Here is a 17137-nt window from a genome sequence, read left to right on the forward strand (position 1 = left end):
GGCACCCTGGCCAGTCTCTTAACCTCTGTGAGCTGCAGTGATCTCATGCAAAATGGAGATAACAGTCACTGCCCTGAAGCCTCCCAGGGCTTGTTGTGAGGGTCACATGAGCCAGAGAGTGTGACCAGTGCTGTAAAGTACTAAATAAACACACGGAAGTCATGTGATCGCTGTTAGAACATATCTCTTGGCTTGTCACATGGAAGACCTCATCCCTCTAAGGACCTTTTCCCAATTACTGGCCACTCCAAGTCATCTGGCCAGCCTGACGCATCCCCTGCCCCTATCTGCCTGAAGGGACTTTATGATCACTGCCTTCTTATGCCGCTTCACTTGCTGTATCCATCTGTCCTACGTTCCTTTGACAAACATTTGCTGAATGCCTAGGATCCCTCAGACAGCGTGCTGTGTGGGGCTCCTGCTGGTCTCAAGTAGGAAGAGTTAATCTCACAAAACTTACCTCCTCTCATGCTAGTAAATTCATGATGAATCTCAAACAAACCCCTTCTTGTCTTGAGTTACACCTGTTTCTTAGTTCTATAACACGTGTGTAATGTCTGTGTCTTCTTTATCCCTAAAGCTCACAAGCCTAACACGTTCCTCTCCCAGCGGCTCAGGATCCTAGCTCTGCAATCACTAGTGGGAACATCTAACATTTCCCCAAACTCAAAAAGGGAGGTGATATCCTTTTAATTCTTCCTATTTCAAGATATGGGGATTAATCCTCTCAATGTCCCTTGGATGATACCTCTTGAAGGAAGCTTCTCCATTCCCACAGGGAGACCCACAATCTGCTGTCCTCACACCTTCCGAGTGACGGGCATGACCTCTTGCCCAGCCCATGCCTCCATCTCCTTTATGGCACTCCCTCCCACACAGGGCTGCCAGATTGGTTTTCCTGCCCTGACTAACCTGAGCCCCTTGTTCTGGATTTCCTTAACACCTCGGTACACAGTCACAGGCTCGCCGTCACGCACCAGGGACACAGTCACAGCCTCGCCGTCACGCACCAGGGACACAGTCACAGGCTCGCCGTCACGCACCAGGGACACAGTCACAGGCTCGCCGTCACGCACCAGGGACACAGTCACAGCCTTGCCGTCACGTGGCACCAGGGCCACAGTCACAGCCTCACTGTCACGTGGCACCTTAAAGTTATCCCTTCAGTGGCCAAGATGTACCTTAGGGACCAGTGATGCTATTTTAACGAAAGCAGCTTCTTCCCTCAAAGAGAAGGACTAGGAAACTAATCCCATCAGATACGTGGAAAGGCCACCTTATAAACCAGGAAAGGACAGGCTTTGAGGTAGTGTTAGAGCAGCTCTCACTTACTCACTTTGCAGGAAGAGGGAGCAACAAAGCCTAGACCCCATGGGATTGCCCTTCTGCTAATGACACTTGTCTGGCAGAGGTGATGAGATTGTAACATTCTCAAACGGACAGAAGATAAATAAATACCATACACACACACACACACGCACACGCACACACATATGCAGATAGACAAGTTGCAGCTTGGAAATTTTTCAGTTTTTCTCATTGCAAAATCAATACCCATCAGCAGTTTGAAATTAAAGGCAGGATTAGACCTCAGTTTTATACATGCCTTATTGTATTCCAAAAGCTTTCTACTCGGTCAGATAAATCTTCTTTAAGAGGATTAGGAAACTTTCATTATCTTTAACCTGAACTAACACTAAGTCTGAAAAATTAATCTATAGACTGGACAAAAGCCGACAGCTGCTGGGAAAGAGGAGACTTCTGGGCTTTCTTCTAATTGAGCCGCAGGGTCTCGGCTTCCACCCACTGGAAACTCAACCGATTCCCAAAGGAAGAACAGCTCCCTGAGCTCCTTATTTTAGCCTCTCAGTAAATGGAAAGCCCAGTCTGCTAAGATTTCCAGGAGGAGATGCTCCCCTTCCTCCTTTGCCCTCCTGATCTCTGCACTGGATTGCCTGGAGCTACAGAAGTTGCTTGGCCTAAAGCGAGACTTGAGGACGTCACCTCTGGAATGAGGGACTCCACTGCCCTGCTTCTTGCCTCTTCCTAGAGTCTTTCTGACCCAAAGCTCTGACCCCACTGGCTTTCACATCCAGCCCCAGCAATTACTCCAAGCTTCTTACGAAGAGCATTATCCCTGAAGCTCTGTGCCACAAGCCCTTTATGGCCTGTATTGGCTTTGACATGCTTACACCGTCTGTCTTCTTCCCTGAAAAGTGATAGCCCTGTTCTGCTTGAGTCTGTTTCTGTACAGAGCCTGACAGTTCTTTTTTTCTTTCAGTGACGAATTTCCTGAATTTGAAGATAACGTTGTTGTCAAGGCCACGGAGGTGCCACGGAGGCGTCACTTCCCATGCCGAGAATTTCTGCTCCTCTGGAGCCAAGCCCAGGTGGCAGGCGGGTGGTGAGAGCTTGAGCTCCCTTGTTTTCTGCAGACATCCCCGCTCATCTCAGACGACTGATCTCAGCGAGGGCCTCCACCAGCCTCTGAGGAGAAGCATCAGCTGTGACACTTGTCTTTATCTCCAGATGGCAGCCCGTCTTGTAGCTCCCAAGCAGATCATCCCCAAGCCATACCCCTAGTGGGACATGGATGGAGAACAGACACAGCGGAGCAGGCAGATGTGGGAGTCTGGGAGCGTGTGGGTGAGAGAAGGGCTTAGAGGCTGAACGGAGGCAATGTTTCAGCACTATGGCAGCACCAGGGCCTGCCGGGAGCCAGGGCTGTAGCAGACAGACCTTTGGCCCAGCTCAGGCCATTACCACGCTGTGCAGAGCCAAAGCCCCTGATGCTCTGCTAGCAAAGAGCCGTTCCAGACAAAAGGAAAGAACGGCCGCCTTGATTTGCACACGTGACCAAAGCACGGAAAGACTCTAACCCCTACTCAGACTTCCCATGCAACCATCTGAAATGAGCAAAATTATATTTTTTAGAAAGGCAGGGATGAGGGAATCCATATTAGCTAAGCGACAATGCCATACACATTTCAGAAACTGAAAAAATATAAAACCCATTGGATCAACTGCAGGTGGGATCTGATGAAAGGCAGTTACTGACACTAAGTCACACACAGGGACTCTTTCTGAGCTCAAGGCATTGGCCACAAGACATCAGCATAGGGGACACTGAGAAAGGTCCACTCAAACCTCTCCTTTGGTGGAGGAAGGATATGTCATAGGGGGATGGGAGCTAGTCTGCTCAGCACCTCATTGCTACCATGAGTGGATACCTGATAGGACTTGCTTTACATAGTGATGGGGGCAGTTCGACATAAGGTCATTTGTAGAGCTGCTTGTTTTAAGACGGTTCCCCAACTCTCTTCACTGCTCTCTGCATGAGTTTTTAATTCTTAACACTTAATAGTTGATATCTGAGATTCTGACATTTCTTCAACCCCATTTTTCTCCTACAAAGTAAAATTCAAATGAAACACTCTTAACTACTATGCCTGGGTTATACTAATTCAGACTTTTAAGGGAGAATGGGAGAGAATGTTAGGGATTCCCCCTTTTAATTATATAGACTTATTTCCAACATAGACCTGGAGATAACATTTTGACTAATATCCCTCTTGACCTCAACTCCATTGTGGGGCTAAAAGGGTGTACACGGACTCAGCAGCAATGCCAAACAGCAAACAGAACCCCTTCTGGTACAGACACAACCACCAGCTATGCAAGCACAGTCATGTCACACGATTTCACATCAATATTATTAACGCTTTATCATGAAATAAGCCTCTGAACACAAGAGGCGCGGAGAGTAGTACCGTATCCATTTCCTAATATATCTTTTCCCAACTCCAGAAAGCTCAAACATGCCGAACAACCTATTAATGGCAGAAGGACCAGAGAGAAAACGGAGAAACTGTAAAGATACTCAGCACTTAGTCAAGACCCCAGCAGGTGGAAGGAATCCAGGACAGACACTCAGTCTCTGGATTCTACAGAGGAAACAGCCTTTTGTGTCTTTCTACAGGAGTAGAAGGACAAGCTGAGATCATGCGTCCCCTGCATCACTGAGGGGAACGTGAGCCCGCTGGCCAGGCCGCCTACCTTGCACGATGAGGTGCACCCGGGAGGTCTTGGGGTGGTTGTCCGTCTGCACGGAGCAGGTGTACGGGCCCTCGTCGTACACGTCCACGTTCTGGATCATGATGCTGTACTGGGTTGGCGTGTTAACCAGGATGATCACACGAGGGTCTATGGACCACTTGTCGTTCCCGGCGTAGAGGATGGTGCTACGGTTCAGCCAGGCCACCCGGGTGACCCGGTCATCTATGGTACACCTGTGAGTGAGGGTCGGGGAGGGGAGGGAGGGAGAAAGTGTTCAGAGATTCTGTTATAAACACAGCTGCTGTCACTCAAAGGGTAAATGAAATAACATAGCCCAGTGCTAAAGGGAACGAATTATGGATAAAACTTCCTAAATAGAGGGCAACAGTGGCCTGAATCCTCCTGAAGAACCGATGCTACAAAATCATTTCTACTTGATTTAGCAACATGTTATGTGAATATCTTTGCTGTGTATTTGCTTTCCATCTTATTTTTTCCCTTCGGCTTCTATGAAAATTAGTTTATATTTCTCGAGCACAGTTACCACCTTGTGGGAGAAGTGGCCCAGGGCCAGAGGGGAGAGAGAGTGCATCAGTATTTCAAGCAGGTCACCAATAATCCACACAGCAAATGCTTAACTTGTTGTTAGGTCAAAAATTGGACATATTTACCTCCAGACCTCCCTCGTGTTCATCATCTCCTGTACCCCTAAGCCGCCCAAAGCCCTCCAACTGCAACTGATAACACAGAGTCTTGAAAGTCACGGTACAATGCCAGCAGTCTTTGAGGCAGTCACAGCTACCTCTTAAGATTTCAGGAGAGGGAAGGAGAAAGTGGCCAAGCAGACCACTACCCCACATACCCTAACCTACTCTTCCCAACAGTCAGAGGCTACGAATGGGGGCTACGAGCAAATGGAATTTGCTTGTCGGTGTGTGTGACCTGCAGGTTATCAGGTTTAATGAAGAAATAAATGTGCCTGCTGGTCAGGAAGAAAATTTGCAAATGTGTCCCAGGAACTTAGAATGTGTGGGTGGAAAACTGAGAAAAGGAAATCCTTGAGAAATCGGAGTTGTTCAATGGAGGGCATGGTTAAAGGGCCCCAGGTGTGTCTACCCCAGTACTCAGTGCTCTAGTCAGAACCTGAGTTTCAGTATCTTGGCAAACGAAAAGGTGAAATGACACCTGCTTCCCCGAGATGTCCCACCAGAGGGGGTATGAGCAGTGCCTCCTGAGGACCGGGAACGTGAAGTCAGCACCTTCAGGTAGGGACACAGGGAATAAACATGGCCACACCTCACCAGGTCTGCTCCCACCTCGACCTGGACCAGGGCTCAGGAGGTGGGAGCACCAAGGACACCGGCCATGGGGAGACACGTGTGTTTCCCTTGGCAAAGTGAACAGCCTGACATAGCCTGAATGGTCCAGGGAACAGAAGGATACTGGAGCACCAAAATGACAGCTGCCACTGAAAGGGGTGAGCGCCCAGTCTCGAGAGGCCCTCTCCCTGATGGGGAGGAGGGATAACAGTATAACTAGCTTCCAATCAGAGGGGTCTGCTATGCACACGTCCACCTGTCATTCAGCAGGTGCGGGCAGCCTCGAGGTAGGGGTGGGGTGACCACTGGGTGCAGGAAGGAAGAGATTTTTCTCTTCTATATGTTCTTTGTTATTTTTTACAACCACAGAAGTAAAATAAACATGTATAAACATGTAAACGAATACAACACAAAGACGCCTAAAGGCCGAGCTAATCTTTCTCTCCACCCAACTCCCTGCCTGGATGTCGCCATTTCAGTGACAGCCTGTTATGTCTTCCTCACCTTACTCCTTACAGACATATATTCACATACGGAAAGGTTGTGTTGATTTGGTTTTACCTAAAACAGAATCATACTCTAATATTCTTCCAAAGCTTTTATTTTAACTTGGCCACAGGCATCCCTGCATACCTGTACTTATACATCTAATTCTGTAATTATTTTGCAGATGCGTCTAAGATCAGTGAGGTGAGTTTTGGGGACCCAGCTGCATTTACCTAATGGTCCCTGTATTCAGGTATCATTCAATGACTCCTTCCCACCTTCACGGATGCCTATTTGGCATAAAGAAAAACTGAAGTCATCAAAAAGTCTACAAATCATAAATGCTGGAGAGGGTGTGGAAAAAAGGGAACCCTTCTACAGTGTTGGTGGTGCAGCCACTATGGAGAACAGTATGCAGCTTCCTTAGAAAACTAAAAATAGAGTTACCATATGACTTAGCAATCCCACTCCTGAGCGTATATCCAGAGAAAACACAAATTTGAAAAGATACATACACCCCAATGTTCACTGCAGCACTGTTTACAATAGCCAGGACATGCAAGCAACCTAAATGTCCATTGACAGAGGAATGGATAAAGAAGATGTGGTATGCACATACAATGGAATATTACTCAGCCATAAAAAAGAATGAAATAATGCCATTTGCAGCAACATGGATGGACCTAGAGATTATCATACTGGATTGGCCAAAAAGTTCATTCGGTCAGTGAATTTACATTGTTCGATGAAATTCTTGGTGAAAATGAAAAATGTATCTTTTATTTTTACTTAAAACCGCACGAACTTTTTGGCCAAACCAATACCAAGTGAGGTAAGCCAGACAGAGAAAGGCAAATATAAGATATCACTTATATGTGGAATCTAAAAAAATGATACAAATGAACTTATTTACAAAACAGAAACAGACTCACAGAAAATAAACTTATGGTTACCAAAGGGAAAAGGGGGGGGGATAAATTAGGAATTTGCATGTAACATATACATGCTATTATATATAAAATATATAAACAACAAGGACCTACTGTATAGCACAGGGAACTATACTCAGTATTTTGTAGTAACCTATAAGGGAAAAGAATCTGAAAAATATATATATGTATGTATAACTGAATCATTTTGCTGTATGCCTGAAACTAAAACAACATTGTAAATCAACTTCACTTCAATAAGGAATAAATTAACTAAAAAAAAAAAAAGAAAAACTAAGGTCATGTTGTCTCCTCCACATCCTTAGGGCCCTAGCTTCACTTTCTGTGCATTTTTGTTCCTTATACAGCAACTGTCCATTTCCCTTATGAGGACTAAAGCCCTAATGGGCCCTCTCTGCTCCCCACTTTCAAAAGCATTTCTTAGGAAAAAAAAATATGATAAACACATTCATTCACTCTCAGTTGCAAATCACTGATAAGAATTAACGTGCCAACTTTCTTAATAACAGCTGTATTTCCATGAAGATTGAATCCCTGTTTGAATGACTCCTAAAGGTTAAATTCCTACTGTACAGTTTGGCCAGCCTGGAAGTAGATGGTAAACTAGACAGAGTGAAGGGTGTTGTCTCCCAGACCCTGGAACCACACACACCCAGGTGACAGTGCAGACAGTATGCTTGCTTTTATTTTGGTCAAGTATGTAACCCTTTGCACGTTTTAAGTTGACATAATATTTTTAAAGTTTAGGTAATAGTTGCAAAGGATGCATTTTTGGTCTGTGGAGATTATTCACATTTTAAAATTAAAATGTCATAATGGGGCTTCCCTGGTGGCGCAGTGGTTGAGAGTCCGCCTGCCAATGCAGGGGACATGAGTTCGTGCCCACATGCCGCGGAGCGGCTGGGCCCGTGAGCCATGGCCGCTGAGCCTGCGTGTCCGGAGCCTGTGCTCCGCAACGGGAGAGGCCACAACAGTGAGAGGCCGCGTACCGCAAAAATAAATAAATAAATAAATAAATAAATAAAATGTCATAATGTCCCTTTATATATATCTCTATACGAATTTAAATACCATAGCAATTTGATACTCATGGTTGTCTACTTTCAAACTTCATGAACAAGCTCTTTTTTAACAGTCATAAAATGTGCATTGTTCCTTTTCTAAACTTGAACTTGTGTATCTATTATATATCCTCTGCAGGATTTTATCCTGATATAATACTTCAAGCATATTTTGTGCTTGAAAATCTTTTATTGATCAGCTATCATATTTATTTGCAACAATATATATAAAGTATAGAGATTGAAATTTAAATATCCTTTCATGTTCTGTGACCGTAAAGCTCTGAATAATATTTTCTTTTAGAATGAGTTATCATTACAAGGATAATACTGATAAAACAACATAAATATATTATACATGTGGTTAAGTAATAATTAAACATAAGAAGTAAACTTTTACTGGAAATATAGCTCTCAATGGGATAGATGAGGCTTTTCTGTTTATTATACCATCGATAAATATCATTATACTAGAATGAGAGCTCAGGATCAATTCTATTCCTATTTTGCTTTGAAAAAAAAACAAGTTCACATAAGCAAGGAGATAGAAATGAAAACCTTGTATAGCAATGTCACTCAATTCTTTGAACCTCTTCCAAGATATATGCCAAAAACCGCATAGTAATATAGCTTCAAAAATTATTTTAATGATCTCACAGCTGACAATTCAATTAATTCCTCCTTCAATTTCTTTTAAAGCAATGAATTGGAAAATACCTGACTTGCAAAGGGCTTTGTAACCCAGTATTAAATTCATTCAATTTCTCAGTATCTGGACAGTATATTGCTAACATTTTACTAGGCCTTATCAAATGACTGTTAAAGATGTGTTATTCTGTCACTTAGAAGCACTTTGTTTAACCCAATACGCTGAGAAAGGTGGGGAAAATTGAAATAGTTTATTTTAATATGCCAAATCACCCTGCCCTCTGTCAGAAAACATCTCTATCTCTCTGGACTCTAATTCCAAGATAGAGAAGGTACCAGTTTTGCCATGAACTCATTACTGACGAAAAACTGTGCCATTTCCTTGAGGACTTCTCTGCTTTACTTTGGTGGGACTCTCCCTCAAGACTGATACTCTGATGACAGATAATAGCGGTGGAGGTCACAACGAAAGTAAAGGAACATTCTCTCCCGGACAATTAAAGTGGGAGCAGTCAGAAAGGACAACCAGAACTACAACTCACACACAGGTCTTTCTCAGGCAGATCCATTGTAGGACATTTTAGATCTTGAAAATGTACTTCTTTAGATGCATTTCCTTGTGTTAAGACCTACAACTGCAGGTTGGGGGTGAATCGCACCGGTTCAAATTGCCGCAGGGTCTGGTAGGGGCTGACTTTGAGGCAGGGCAGTCCAAATCCACCCTCTGGTCAGCACACACTCTCAGTGCCCTGCCACACAGCCCTTGGAAAGCCTTGTGTACCTCTCGGTGGACGTACCCCGGATGGATGACTAAGGTCCAATTCACCTGCTCTCAAGCCTGGGCCTCATTAGTGGGCATGGAAAACACACAGAGGGAAGTAAGTCCATCTCTCTAATGGGGTAGAGCTGCTTCACTGAGTCTACACAGCCCTAGAACCTAACAGATGACAAAGACACTTAGCAGAAGGATTCTGTCAGTTGAGGACAGTTATCTGCCTCTTAATGCTTCTGCGTCCCAGAAGAACGCATCCTTTCAGTGCTTCTAGCTTTCCTCCATCACGACAGGGCCGTTTCACCGTCCTCTGAACAGCAGGAAGAAGAGCTCAGAAAAGGACTTAACATTATGCTTAAGTATTGTTCCAAACCCCGCTCCTGCCCTGCTGGCTGTGGGTACGTCTTGGACTCTCTTTAACCAGAAGCCCACGAAGGAGGGTTTTTAATGTTAAATAAGGGGGAGCCAAGAGGAAAGTTAAGGAATATTAATGACAGCTTTCCAATTTCTTGAAAGCCCTTTCAGGTATTTAAAATTCTTACATTCCAAGCTAACCCTGCCTACTGGCCCAAATACGATAGAACTCAAGGCACCTCTACTGGAACGTCTACAATTACACAGTGAGTGTTCTGTGCCCAGCACAGTTTAAGAACCTTCCGTATATTAAATCACTTGATCCCACAGCTACCCTTTGAGAGACACTCTATCACTGTCCACATTGTACAATGAGGAACAGACAGAGACGTTCAGGACTCCTGACGTCCAAGCCTGGCACCACTGTAACCGAGCAGGACCCCATGGGGGCCTTCCCAGGACAGGCCTTCCCCCAGATCCTCTGCTTTGCTCCTCTCTGAAGTACCTAGATAATAGTGTTTGATGCACATTTCCTGAGTTGTTTTGCAGATGTAAACCTACCCCCCTCCAACAAATGGAAGATGTTAACTCCTTGGCGACCTTGAGCACATAGCCCCAGGCCTCCTGTTGCCTAAGGACTGATAATGTTAACCCCTGTGACACCACCCTGCTGCCTCACCATCAGACAGTCGGAGAATTGTGCACAAGCTGATCATAAACGTTTCTCTGCTCCAAACTCCGAAGTTTCAGTTTGTTTGGCCTCACTGTGTGGTGGGCCCACAAACTTGCGTTAACACCATCAGGCAGGGGATTCAAACCTGGGCAGCCTGGCACGGGGGGTCCCTGTACTTCAGGGCTTCTTCTTAATAATAATAATAATAAAAAGTGCTTGTGGTTTGAGAACCCAAGTTATTAGGCCAGCCAGAGTTTCCCTCAAAGTTATGGTACTTATTTAATCTTCTCATAAGTGATAAAACAGCTTTGGGGAACAGGAAGAACATTTGGAAGTGATTTTTTCACATCCGTAAACCACCTCTAGCTATGTGTGAGGAGAGGTGTGGAGATAAGAATCAGAAAGAGCAAAGGAACACCTGAAAGACAGTGGAGGAAAGGGGTCCTGCTTGCAAAGCATCATGTCCAGCTCCGCTGAATATGCAACGTGGGATTAAGGTGCCCGGATTGGTTTCACAGTTAGGGGAAACCCATGCCTTAAAGCAGTGGTTTTCAAACTTTGCTGTGCATCAAAATCACCTAGAGAGATTTTTAGAACACAGATCGCTCAGCCCACCTCCCAAGACCTTCCATTCAGTGAGCTGGAGGTGGGCTGAGGATTTGCCTTCCTAACCAGTTTCCAGGTAAGGTCAAAGATGCTGGTCTGGGGACTGCCCTTTGAGAACCACTGCCTCAAAGAAACAAGACAAAAGACACACAGGAATTCAATCAAGATAAAGTCTTCCTGAAAAGTGCACTTGGCCGGCTTTCTTGGTTTTGTTTGTGGTTGTTATTTTGTTCTCATTTTTATATCTTGCCTCTGAAAATACAAAACTAAAAAGTGCCACGATTCACACAACAGTATTTAATGAGTGTCTCATGTGTACCAGGCGACGCTGTAGGAGCTGAGATGCCTGAAAGAGGCAGACAAAGGTCATGCCCTTTGAGGCTACAATAAAAACACCTAAGTAAATAGGTATGCTGTTTTCAGAAAATGGTAACTGGTGAAACTGAAAGCAGGGCAAGGAACGGAGAGGGCCGTGGGGATTGGGAGCATCCTTGATGGAGAGAGAGTACTCCAGAATGCCCCACTGCGCCTGCTTGCTAGATGCTCATGTCTTTATCATCCGAAATCTGAACGCAATATGACACGTGTCTGAAGATCAAGTCTGCATTAAAAATAAATGTCACATACACAGATTAAAAATAAATCTCACTTACACGTACAGATAGCTGCAGGAACATTTAGATAATCTGGAGAGCTGGAGAACAAGTCTTGGAAACCAGCCTAACAAATGGTGTGTCTCCTTTACAGATAACTTTATAGATTCTGTGTTCAAAGAACTGACAATTGGCATTTTGAGAAACTGAAGTTAACTAGAAAATGCCTTGGTACTGGGATAATACCTAAATTATATCGCATGCCCCTCTGCCTTCATGAATAGTACACAGTGGCAGATAGAATTTGATCACTAATACAGACACATTGGTCTATACCTCTTTGTAATGTGACGGTCTTCTTCACAGAATTTACAACACTGGCTTTAATCATATACGTACTTATTCGTTAGGCTGTAAATAACTGTCTCAGTGGTCTTCACTTTGTATCACCAGCACTTCCCAACGGTCCACCTGGCAGCTAGGAGGTGATCAGCATATACTTATAATGATTAAAAGATGTTGGGACTTCCCTGGTGGTTAAGAATCCACCTGCCAAAGCAGGGGACAGGGGTTCGAGCCCTGGTCCGGGAAGATACCACATGCTGCGGAGCAATGAAGCCTGTGTGCCACAACTACTGAGCCTACGCTCTAGGGGCTGCGAACCACAACTACTGAAGGCCGCATGCCTAGAGCCCGTGCCCTGCAACAAGAGAAGCCACCGGAATGAGAAGCCCACACAACACAATGAAGAGCAGCCCCCGCTCGCCGCAACTAGAGAAAGCCCACACGCAGCAACGAGGACCCAACGCAGCCAAAAATAAATACATAATTAATTAAATAATTAAAAAAAAAGATGTAAGATAATGTGTTTCAAACTGACATAGAAAGAACCCACATAGGATTATAGCTAATGATACTGTATCATATCCTTGAAATTTGCTGCGAGAGTAGATCTTAAATGTTTTCACCACAAAAAAGAAACGCTACGTGATGGGATGGAGGTGACAGCTTACTCTATAAAGGTAATCATCTGGCAATAAATAAATGCATCAAATCAACATGCTGTACACCTTAAACTTACACGGTGTTATATGTAAATTCTATTTCAATAAAGCTGGGAAAAAAGGACCCACATAGGTGAAGTAGATGTCTTTGGAGATACATGTATGTGTGTATCTCTCTACGAGTCTTTGTAAAAAATTTTTTATTGGAGTATAGTTGATTTACAATGTCGTGTTAGCTTCAGGTGTACAGCAAAGTACATCAGTTATGCATGCATATATATCCACTCTTTTTTTTTTTAGATTCTTTTCCCATATAGGCCATTATAGAGCACTGAGTAGAGTTCCTTGTGCTATACAGCAGGTTCTTATTAGTTATTTATTTTATATATAGTAGTGTGTATATGTCAGTCTCAGTCTCTCAATTTATCCCTCCCCCCCTTATCCCTTGGTCTATGAGTCATTTATACACACAAACACACACACAAGGTCCACAGGTCCTCTGCTGTAGTTTTTAATTCACTGTTTTCATTTTTATAATACTCTGTACAAATATCACGTATGCATGTTGTGGATGTGGTCTGACCACAGTGAGATTTCAGTGTTTGGCCTCGTGTCTGTCAGTACAAGGGCATCAGTGAGTACTTCTTTCATTGTCTGAGGCTAATGAGAAACGTATGGGGTAGACTCAGAGTGTCAGCAAGGCGTCCCTGCCAAGGAAAGCTGCGTGATGCCAGAGCAATGGGGGTCCCCAAAGTTTCAGTGAACCCAAGTGGAGGAGACCTTAGGCATCAAGGGCACATGCTGAAGTCAGAGGGGTCCTTACAGCAGTCAGCACCATAACCACACGCAACTCGGAAACTGATTTGAATAAAGCATCACCTGCCCCACCGACGCTGACGACTTTAATTGTATTAGTTTATATGTGTGTGATCTATAATTTTAGATTTTTGAGTCACAGAAGGGTATAAGGTTAAGGCATTTATACCTAGTTTCATGATTTTAGGTACTTAACATATTAAAAATAGTATTACCACTGGGAATCCCTGCTCACCTTGTCTCTGCCCACCCCTGTCCCCTGCCTGAGAAAATGATCTTCCAGAAAGTTTTCAAGTTAAGAAACGCTGAAAGACGTAAAAGGGTTGAATGGTAAAACCCCAAAATGCATTTCTTTGAATTTCATTTTTAAATTTACACACAATATTAGTTTTGGTTTTTTCTGCTTTTGTTTGTCAATTGCCTTTTTTTAAATAAATTGAGAGTTAACTGATTTTCATTTAAAAACCTTACATGTATCAAAATATATTAACAATGCTAGTTCAAAAAATGGGAAGAAGGCGATCTTGCTTTAGAGAATTCAAGGACCAATAATAAAGGAACGTTTTAAAGGCAAGGAGAGGAGGGAAGAAAAAATGAAAAAATTTTAGACCAATTCCTAAGGTATGCTAAATTGCACCAAGCTGTTCTCCTGGGAAGCTTTAACGACTCAGTTATTTCCTGAGTTACAAATACAGCCAAGTCCAGAACATCAAGAAGAACCCTAAGTCACATAAGGGGAAATTTTACGATTCAGAGGGAGTAATAACTCTGCTAGAGCTAATATGTAGGGATAGGGTCCTGGTGGAGAATATATAGGAGAGCCTCTGCAGAGGATGGGGCGGGGTCAGAGCTGCTTAGAGGGTCTTCAGGAGTGCAAGAGATTGACTTTGAAGGCTGCCAGATACACGGCATCCTCACATTGTTCCTAATTGGGGGATGGTGCCTTGCTCACAGCAGCTGGAGTGTGGAGTCACATTAATACACAGGAAGGGTGTGTATGTGTTGTGTGCATGTGTGTACGTGTGTAGTTGGGGGAGGGATGTTATCCAGAGAAAAGTAGGAAACATATACCAAGGCATGCAGGATGAGCGTCCTGGAGGACATAAAGTATTTAAACAAAACCAAGGAAGGTGTGGGGTATCCTGAAAACAGTGTCATTGGAAGCAGTCCAGGGCTCTCCAGAGTGTTTTTCTTTGTTTATATTAGGATTGGAAACACTGGGAATTTATTTACTCATTTTGTAAATATTTACTGAATACCTACTGGATGCTAGGGCTTTTCAAACTTTTAAATGCCCACAAGTTACCTGTGCATGTCATTAATTCACTAGGTCTGGGTGGGAACCAACATTCTGCATTCCTACCATGCTGATGGGGAGCGGGGAACTACACTTTGAGTAGCCCAATGTTACTGTGAACCAGAGATGCAACTGTCAATAAGACAAGGACCAGCCTTCTTACATTATGATACTTACACACTATGATACTTAATATATAAGCATGTACTGATGGGATCAATCTTATTGAATAGGAGCAACTGATGACGTAGGAGAAAGCAGATGACTCACAAGGAAAAATCACGGTGAAGGTGAAAGAGTGTGGGATCTAAAGCACATGAAGGAAGGGCGCTTCAGCTGTTGTGCCATAAGAGAAGGAAAAAATAATAGCAACCCACCTCGATTTGTGGATCTGGCTAGGGGAAAGCAAGGAGGCTCCCGAGTGATGGTTTCTATCTTTTCCTAAGTAGACGGCAAAGTTATCAGTTGAGGGTAAATGGGAATGTAAGAAAGAGGGGAAGGTAGATGCAAGAAAAAGTGAAATAGCTGCTACAGAAAATGACAGCAAAATTGCTAGGGAACTATACTAGGATTCACAGGCGGTGCTGAGGCCCCACTTACAGCTGATGACCAAGAATTTACAGCGACACTACTCTGCCAGCTGTGAGGATATTCTCCAACCAAGAGTATCTGCTGAGCTGCTGAGCTGCAGGCGGAGACAGCGTGGATGGCTGGGTTCATCCAGTGTTAAAGAGTGCCAGGTGGGCAAGGGAAAAGAAACCAAGCTTTAAAGAAACTGGAAAACAGATGAGTGAAAGGAGACATGATGACAGGGACCCTGATGGACAGAGAGAACCCGGTGGGTTCCATGCACTGGAAGCTTGAATGAGGTCCTTGAGCAAATGAGTTGGCACGAAAGAAGCTGGACGTGATGGGAAGTAGGATACATGGTGACCACACAGTGGTGGCCCTCGTCCACAAAGGATTAAACCCATCTCAGGCCAGATGGGTCATCCAGATGACTCTTGACAATACTGAGAATGACGCAGGGGAGTCTAGAGTTCTTTATGAGCCTTGATGACATATGTAAATTGGACACTAAAGAGACAGTATGTTGCGGTGCTGAGGAGAGGGCCTTGGCTCAGACAGGCAAGGGCTCTGCTATTGACCAACAGACGGCCTCAGGACAGGCTCTTTGTTTACCCCCTCAGAGCCTCCCTTTCCCCGTCTGTGAAGTTGGATGTACACACTCACCTACCTCCCAGGGCTATTATGAAGCTGAATGAAATAATACTGATACATGAACCAGAGTCAGAATTGTACCTGCACATAGCAAACATTCCTTAAACAGAACCTGCTCTATTACTATTGTCAGAGAGCTTGTTGCTGCATTTGGAAAAACATAATTCAACTGCTGTTATATGGGAGTGTATGTTAGTTTAACCAAGTGATACTGAATGCATTGGTTTATCATTTCCCAAGGACTTCTGAAGCCTTCTCTTTCTGTATGTTCAGATATATACAGAATGGAGTTCCACTGAGGGTTGTTTGAGCCCGGTTTCAAGACAGGTTATTCCACTCACTAATAGCTCAGAAAGAAGGTGAGATTTACATTTTTACCAAAACCCAGAACACTGGTTCAAGGCTTTCTCAGTCCACCTACAGACTCTTTCGCGTCTAAGATCTTCTCACTCTTGAGAAGCATTCTGTACTTCACCTATGCAGAGCTCTGCAGTAGGATTTCACTTCCACCTAAGGTTTACTTTCTCAGCTAAAGCCCCTGAGACAGCTTTAAGTTTGTATTTGTATCAGGCTTCGATCACAGCGTGTTGGCACAGTGGTTGACGGGCTGGTTTCTAGATTGACGGCCGGTGGCTGGTAAAATGCCGTATTTCTTAAAATACATAATTGAGAGATCAATCAGTACAGCTGTGCGCACCTGAAGGCGAATCCCCCTTGGCCCGCAGGCCCGACAGCTTATGCAGTGGTGTCCTTGTCTTGGGCAGTTTCCGTGTACACATAGGACAACCCTCACCCTAGACCAGATACTCAGAACATTCCATCCTCAAGCAGATAGAGGCATTGCTCAAAGCAAACACTAACCGTGTAAGTGCTAAAGAGAAATGGGACAATGGGGACGGGATCACAGTCGAAGGGATTACTTCAGGTCAGGAGTTTCAGAGCAGCATGTTCAGTTCTAAGAGATGTTTACTGCACACGTGCTGCAGGGCACCAAGGAGAAGGGAAAATTATTCCAGGAGTCTCACTCCCAACCCAAGGAGACACCGTTAGCTGGTGAGGCAGTGGTAAGGGTACATCTCAGGGCAGGTGAAGGAGAAGCATAGAATTTAGCCGAGGGTCTCCCCACAGAACAATGCCCAGGTTAGTCACTGGTGGATGGTCCCCTCACATCTGGAATTACAGGTGGCTTTGGAAGCCACCTTTTCTCCACTTTCTTCCTTTGCAACTTCCTCTTGAAAGGTATAGCATAAGGCAAAGCCATTTCAGAAGCAGTGAGCCCTT

The 17137-nt window shown here is 44.3% G+C and overlaps 1 protein-coding gene across 3 annotated transcripts in view; it reads right to left on the reverse strand.

Annotated features, from left to right (window-relative positions):
* Positions 1-17137, reverse strand: part of OPCML (opioid binding protein/cell adhesion molecule like) — a 1078766-nt gene that overhangs the window by 224700 nt on the left and 836929 nt on the right. For all 3 annotated transcript variants that reach the window (XM_067751614.1, XM_067751616.1, XM_067751615.1), the window contains exon 3: positions 4057-4289. In XM_067751614.1, coding sequence (XP_067607715.1) covers positions 4057-4289 — 233 coding nt within the window. The remainder of the gene's footprint in view (positions 1-4056; positions 4290-17137) is intronic.

Source organism: Pseudorca crassidens, chromosome 9, assembly GCF_039906515.1.
Source record: "Pseudorca crassidens isolate mPseCra1 chromosome 9, mPseCra1.hap1, whole genome shotgun sequence".
Taxonomy (NCBI): domain Eukaryota; kingdom Metazoa; phylum Chordata; class Mammalia; order Artiodactyla; family Delphinidae; genus Pseudorca; species Pseudorca crassidens.